This window comes from Labrus mixtus, chromosome 19, assembly GCF_963584025.1.
Source record: "Labrus mixtus chromosome 19, fLabMix1.1, whole genome shotgun sequence".
Lineage (NCBI taxonomy): Eukaryota > Metazoa > Chordata > Actinopteri > Labriformes > Labridae > Labrus > Labrus mixtus.
The window spans coordinates 18,738,572-18,746,108 of NC_083630.1; the positions used below are offsets into that span (position 1 = coordinate 18,738,572).

The following is a 7,537-nucleotide window of genomic DNA, read 5'->3' on the forward strand; positions in this document are numbered from 1 at the left end:
TAATGTCTTTTTTTTTACCAGTGTGGTATCAGTTGAGAATGGGGATCAGTTAGTAAGTAGACTTTGTGTGTTGACAGACTTTGGTAAATGCAAACAAACCTATCATGTCGGACTTTGATATTAAACTAGAACAGCAGACTTTTTACGGTAAAGGGGAGTAACAGACTCCACCTCCCGACACTTTATAACACGTATATTAGTAGATTGGAGGTTATTCATGTTGAAGATGAGAGGGCTCACAGTACTCTGTCTGGTGGGATTCATCCTCGCTGCCTCGGTAAGACAGTGAAGTATGACTGTTAGACTTTCAAACATTTCCTGAAACGTAAACGACTTGTGATAGAAATAAAATAAAATAATCATTGTTTTAATGGCTGTATTCTGTGGCCTAAAGTGAAATGTTTCTGTTTCAGGTGCTTAAAGGAGACACAGCCCCGGTTGCACAGCAGAAAGAAGACTGGGTATGTGAAACAAGCAGCAGCAGCAGGAGAAAATGATTGGTGGAAGTTTAGGCTCATACTGTATAATGGTTGTTACATCACTGAGTAAAGAACCAGGATATCCAAGTAGCATGATTGAATCCAGCACGTTGTTTTCTGAATGAATTTTGCTTGTGAGAAATTGCAGGAAGTTTGCCGTTAGACTAGACGTCTGTTTTCACCATTAAACAGTTAAGTAAAGACTAAAGGTGGTTGTACTGTACTTCTAAAATGGTTATGTCTGTTTTTAATGACATGTTTGCCTAAATAAGTGCCTACTGTACAATATGAGGAAGAGAAAACAACTTAAAGGACCAGTTAAATGTAGGCTAACTGGAGCAGTTGCTGGCTTGCTAGAACCAATATCAGCTCCAGAGTAAATGGCATCTTGCTTTGATGTTGACCCTCAAACTTCAGCTCCAAAATATGTACTTTTTAGTGTTTAGAAGTAGTCATAGCCTCTGTACTTTCTTTAATACACATTGTATGGTCAATTTATATCAATTTCTGTTAAGTTGCCGGACACTGGAACGCACTCTAAACAACGCTGTGCCATCTGGTGGCTGGAGGATTTAGTGCAGATGAGCTAAAATCGATGGATAATAAAATATTTACTTAGAATTTGTGAGACAGTATAACCGGTTTACAGAGATGATTTCAACTTTTCCTCCAGATCCCAGATATTTGGAATCCTTTTAAAAATGACGATGGTTTTGGACCTGACCCAACTGATGGAGACGTGATAGCGGTAAGTTATTTAAAGCTACAACTGCTTACGATACTTTGTGAAACAGTATTAACCCTGATGAAAATAACTTGGAAAATATTTATATATTTTTTTATAAATGAAAGCAATAAATGAAATGAAAAAATAAAATGATTAACAGTTCAAAATATTTGATTCAGATTTTAAGCGATATACTAAATCACTCTTCCTCGTTCAGGGAGACCAAAGATAGAGGACGGACAGCAAACGGCTCAACAGATGTCGACAGAGATAACCTTTTAATGTTTCTGCTGGTGTTACTGCCTCATTCAAATAAACATTTCAAGTCTGTCGTTTGAGAAAACTTTTTTATTTGTTAATTTGCTTAGTAGGAGGTCATTTGAAAAGCATACTTTTTCCAAGAAATAAGAGCAGCAATTGCAAATGTATCAACAATTTGTCAAAGTCAACACCTACCTCGACAACATGAGACACGTCTGGGATTACGAGAGTGATTATGTGAGGGAGCGCAGGTAAACAGAAGTTGAAATCTCAGATATCAATTTTCCACATCTACAGATTCAGACAACACTTCATTCACAAGGATCACTTTATTTTTTTTTGTGTTAGGCTCTTCTCTTTTCATTACAAATATTATCTACTTCCACAAGTGTGCCAGCGGGGATCGACCCTCTCCGACATCTTTGATGGAAAGGACAGACACAGAACATAAATCCAGTTCATCTTCATCTCTCTTGTCACAACTATGCTTGTAGTAAAAACCCATTTGAATCTAACTGTGCAGCCCACTTATTTTTTTAAGTACTCTGTTGGTTTTGGTGACGGTTTGTTTTCAACAGACGAGTAATCGCTGCGACTCTCTGGAGATGAAGTTCTGCACGAGCTACCTGCTATACACAGGGCTGACAGCACGTTTACTGTTGAGGCAAAGAATAGATAAAAAAGTTAAAACTGGGGAGTGAACTTTATGTGGCCAAAACAACCTCACCTAATATGATTCCAAAGTGGTTTCTTTTCCTTTTTCAATAATGTAACATCTGTGATCATAGGTGTCAAACCACATTGACACCAATGTTACCTAAAGAAGGTTTTCTGATTAGAAACAAGCTTTAATTTCTCCTTTATGGGATAAGATCAAACAAATATAAGGGCAGTTAAATCAAACAGTGGATATGAAAAAAGTTAGTAGTTGTAATCATCAGGCAAACTACAACAGCACTACATTCCTGGATCAAAAGGATTTTTTGTTTGTATACAGGTTTTTGTCACAAAGCGGTAAGATCCAGAGTCACGCGGCGTCCTGTGAGCAAAGTTCTCTTCAGATGACAAAGCAGTCTCCTTCTATCAGTAAGGCCACTTTATATAGAAATTCTAAATGAGGACCACGACCTGTCACTTCTTGTCCTTGGATCTTCGCAGAGTGTCATCAACATGAAGGGGAAGGAACAAAGCTTCAAGTTTCTAAATCAAAGAGCCGGGTGGCCAGCTTCTATGTGTATGTGTGTGTGTGTGTGTTTGTGTGTGTGTGTGTGTGAGGAGAGAAGGGTCTGTGTTTGCCCCTTCTACCACCACCACCCACATTAAAAAAAAAAAAAGCTTAGTCCACATCATCACCACCAGCTATACCGCTGAGGTAGCAACCCCACTCCCACAAGCCCCAACCGCAACTCAAACCACCCCAAGATACCACGTGCGATTGGGTTATAATGATCTTGCAAAAAATAGATATTTTCACAGAAGTTTGTAAAATCATCTTGCCTAAAGTTATCTTCGATCCTCTGTGGCTTAATCAAAGCAAGTTGAAGTCCGGAGAAAAGTTGCGCCACGCAACTGCTGCTCTGAGTACAATCCACAAAGGACAACTACGTCGCCTTCTGTTGCTGCTGCAGTGTTGTACGTTTGGGTGTTTGTAACTAATTCCTTTTCAATTATCCCCTCTTTCGACAGCCCCTTCAGATGCAGTCCTTCCGTTTTGCCGACCAAATGCATGTAGAGTGTCACCGATTTATTAAAGGGGATGTTTGTGTGTGTGTCACTGTATGTGTTAATGGAATAGTGGCTGTGTGTGTGTGTGTGTGTGTGTGAGTGAGTAACCAGAGTGGTGATGGTGGCAGGACTGCAGTCAACACAGCTGGATTCAGCTTCCTTCATGGGGCTGGGCTGGAGCGTGCTGAAGGGGCCGGGGGACGGAGGGGAGCGGCTCTACTTATCCCCGAGGATGGCATACTGGTTGTCGAGCTGCAACTGCTGCATAGAAGCACCACCGGTCTCCTCTCTGCCACGGGTCCTGTGTTTCACCACCTCAAAGGTCTTCTCCATTTCTCTGTCCCTGAAGCAAAGACATATATCGCTTCAGTCAAGACATCAAACCTCCTAAATGTGCCTCGGTCTACAAATTACTCTCACTGCTTACTTGCGTGTCTCCACATGCTTGGCTGTGGCAAGTAGAGAGGGGAACTGTGCGTCACTGTAGATCTCAGGAGGCCCCTGGGTGTGCGTGCGTTTGGTGGTGGTCAGCCGAGCTCCTGGAGGGCGATATACTCCAGAGGGCTTCGACTCAGGCACCTCTTCTTCCTCTGTTAGTACAGAAATGATAACAGTTAGGAGAAAATCTGAAAATAATTCACAGTTTTATCAAATAAATTATACAAGTAGGAGAACTGCTTCAAGACACAGAGAGTAATATTTATTTATTTGCAAAACCAGGAGCACAATGGGAAAACAACCATTCAATGCAGGGCTAAATTATGAATTTGACCATAGTAGTTGGGATGTGCGCATGCAATGTAGTTCTATGGACATTTAAGTAACCCTCAAGTATAGTCATAACGTTTAAAAAACATGCTGATCCTCCTGTTCTCTCATGTTTTGTATTTTTCGGTGGGTGTCAGAGCCGCTGTCAGACAGCTGGACCCAGTGTGTTAAAGGTATGACGGTTTTTCTGACTTAAATACAGAAATTTAATTAGTGACTCAAATAATAAAAAGTAGTATCGCATGATGAAAACTTTAATTGATGCACTTACAAAAAGAAAAAACACACACTGCATGTATATGATATAATTTCCTTTTTTCAAATAACACAATTTAAATCTCAGAAAGCACTTTTTTCGCAATGTCAGTCTTTTTTCCGATATGATGTGCAGCCCTGTTTTAATTCATCTATCCATTATCTTTATAGCTTCTCCCGTTAGGGGTCCCGGGTGGCTGGAGCTGATCCCAGCTGTCATTGGGCGAGAGGCGGGGTTACACCCTGGACTGTTCGCCAGTCCAGGGCTGCAAAACATTCACACCTACGGGCAATTTTTATGGTCACCACTTAACCTAACGAGCATGTCTTTGGACTGTGGGAGGAAGCCGGAGTACCCAGAGAGAAACCACACATGCACAGGGAGAACATGCAAACTCCACACAGAGAGGCTCCTGTCAGACGGGGACTGTGAGGCAACAGCACCATTTAAAAAAAGAGAGCTTAATAAATATGGACTATAATATGGTTTTATTCATCTCGTCTTCTTACAAAGAAGATTTGCCCGTTTTATTTGACAAAACCAAAATAAATTGTGTTGAATGTTTAGTTGTATACAAGGACAAGGATGTTGCATGTCCACCGACGCCCCACAGCATTCATAGCCAAAGCCAGTTCGCAATGCCCGTCTGTAAAGAACAAATAAGTGTCCCCGTTGGTTTACTCACCCACAGGTGCAGCAGCTGGAGCTGGAGCAGCACCAGACTTGTTCCAGGGGCCAGAAAATTTGTCTCCGCTCACCAGAATGATCTCTCCGTCCTCACCAACCTCCTCCTTCTCGTACTCCTCTTCCTCTTTCTCGTCACTGCAAGATGATTGTATACATTCTTCAAACTGTCTTACATTTCACAGATGAAGAGAATAAATAACAGTTGTAATATATTTGAAGACATAGAAATGTTGAATTTATTAATGTTTAAATGACAGTTTATCTTTATCTGGGCTGTATTTTAAGTATCATGAGTGTTTGTATAGTGAATCAACAAAATGGAAAATGGTAATGTACGGTTAATTAATTTATTGTGGGTTGATAATTGGACTTAAGAAACATACTGTTCCAAGTTATATTTTTGGGCCATTTCTGCTTTAATTATATTATAACATATATAGATAATACAGCTGAAGAGAGACAGGAAACGTTGGGAGGAGTGAGCGGGGGAGGAAATGCAGCCAAGGGCCGAGGTCAGATTGGAACCCATGACCGCTGCGATGAGGACCACAGCATCTGGCCTCAGTACATGGGGCACGCAACATAACCCATGAGTTATCCGGCACCCCAAGAAAGGTTCTTTTGAGCTCCATGAAGGCCATGGTATATTTCAGAAGCCAGATTTTAATTATATTCTCCAGGAGTTGGAAGATAGAAGACTAATCATAATGGCCTAAATGCTCTGCCTCCCCCCCTTAATGAAATCCCATCATACTGACAATGAGTCCTAACAACAAAATACACATTTCATTCTGCACCTTTAAGTAAAAGCTAAAGACCCAGCTCTTTCATGAATACCTACTAACTTAATGATGATGGTCTCCATATTATTGATGATGATGATGGTAATGACGATGGTCTTTGTTTGATAACGACGACTTATAAGATGGTTTCTATACTGATTAGAGCTCTCAAGAACTGCCTCAATGTTGTGCTTTGCCTCTGGTCACTTCCTGTCAGCACCTGTGTGTCCAATCAGACTCAAAGCTGATCGTTTGCTCTTACTGACATTGTTCTAGATCCTCGCTTGTGTTGAACTAACTCTCTGATGTACGTCGCTTTGGATAAAAGCGTCTGCTAAGTGAATTGCAGAATTTTCATTCTCACCTTATCTGTAAAGCTTGAAGCCGGAGCCCGCTGTAGTCGACTTCTTTCTGCTCAAACTCTTTCCATTCCTCGTCCTCCTTTCCAGAAGTAGACATTAATACAGAGCACAAAAAATGCATTTTATACTTCCTAAAACAGTCTATGAAAAAAATATATATATATTAATGTAAAATTTTGAGGAGGCTCTTTAATAAAAAACAAATCTGACAGGTATTTTACTAAATTAACTCAAAAGCACAAATAATTTTGGGTCTGCGTTTCCACACAGATTGACAGGTTATTCGACTCTATGGAGGATATTTAAACTTTGACACACTCTTCTGTCTATTCGAGCTGAAAGGCAGTCCGCCCCGTAGAGACTTGGGACTAATGGCGGCCCCGGCCTAGTTGGACAGCCACGATTCAAAGACGTGAATGACAGCCTCCCCATAAAGACACAAGGCCGCTGTCACAATGTTAGACACTATTTGGTCCTCAATCATTTGCAAATTACTAATAATACGACGCAGGACGTAAGCCACCGGTTGCCACGTAAGCCCAAAAAAAGGGGGTGTTATGGTGATTTTGGTATACCATAAAAATGTGTGCCATATGCTACGCTAGCTGCTTAGCAACCGGCGTTTTCTCCCTGCGTGTCAAAATCTTGTTTTTTTCCCCCCCGAATACATTTGTGAAGGCTGACAGCATTGCGGATTATTTTTTTTATTGAAAGAGGAAGCAGATTGTGATGGGAGGATACACATTTAACACCGGTGTCGCTGAAGAAAAAAAAAAAAAAAAAAAAAAAAAAAAAAAAAAAAAAAAGTTACCGGAGAGCAATCCGTTACCTTTTCGATCTGCGCGTCCTGATTCTCGTTTTTCGACGATTTTTCCTTCTCCCTCTTGGTCTTTTTCACCATCGCAGACGTGGGCCCGGCGGTAGACTCTTTGCCCTTTCCTTTCTCTTTCTTCTTCTTTTTATCCCGCTTGGCGAAGAAATCGTCCAGACTCTTCTCTGGTGGTAGATCCGCCATTTTCAAAGAACAACGTTTTTAACTTGTTAGCCGGAACGAGCGAGAAATATGTCCTCCCGAGGATGAGAACAAACGATTCAAAGAGTCAGGAACAGACAGAGATACGTCTCAATCTGACGGATAGACTTCAGTTACAGGCTGATTAAATAAAAAAAAAAAAAATGTCCAACCCTGGATACCTGACTGAGACGTTAGCTACCCTGTCAACCATGCCATGCACGGGCTATTTGACAAATCTGCACCGTAACCCGGAAAACCCCCAATCTGAACCGGAAGTACTCATCTTTACGCAAAAAATAAAAAAAGATCGTTGTCGGTTAATATTTACTCACACATTTTTAAATAACTAATGACATTAATACGGAAGAGGATTAGGGCCACACATAAAAAAAATAAAAAATAGAGTTCTGACTTTATTCTCAGAATTCTGAGTTTAAAGTCAGTATTCTTAGTTTAAAGTCAGAATTCTTAGTTT

The 7,537-nt window shown here is 40.7% G+C and overlaps 1 protein-coding gene across 2 annotated transcripts; it reads right to left on the minus strand.

The window, feature by feature from the left end:
* Window positions 1-1,781: 1,781 nt before the first annotated feature.
* cdv3 (carnitine deficiency-associated gene expressed in ventricle 3) lies at window positions 1,782-7,250 on the minus strand. 2 transcript variants are annotated; one of them, XM_061064130.1, is made up of 5 exons: window positions 6,877-7,250; window positions 6,050-6,126; window positions 4,902-5,038; window positions 3,620-3,782; window positions 1,782-3,535 (listed from the first exon to the last, which is right to left on the minus strand). In XM_061064130.1, exons 1-5 carry the CDS (start codon window positions 7,060-7,062, stop codon window positions 3,409-3,411), a joined length of 690 nt encoding a protein of 229 aa, XP_060920113.1. In that variant the 5' UTR covers window positions 7,063-7,250; the 3' UTR covers window positions 1,782-3,408. The 2 variants fall into 2 exon arrangements, with proteins under 2 accessions (XP_060920113.1, XP_060920114.1); XM_061064131.1 differs by having other exon boundaries at window positions 6,050-6,123; window positions 6,877-7,242.
* Window positions 7,251-7,537: the final 287 nt, after the last annotated feature.

Coding starts and splice junctions, on each gene's coding strand:
- cdv3 (XM_061064130.1), bottom strand. CDS start 7,062: ATGGCGGATCTACCACCAGAGAAGAGTCTGGACGATTTCTTCGCCAAG. Junction 3,783..4,901: donor TCCAGCTGCTGCACCTGTGG/GTGAGTAAACCA, acceptor CTGTACTAACAG/AGGAAGAAGAGGTGCCTGAG. Junction 3,536..3,619: donor AAGCATGTGGAGACACGCAA/GTAAGCAGTGAG, acceptor TCTTTGCTTCAG/GGACAGAGAAATGGAGAAGA.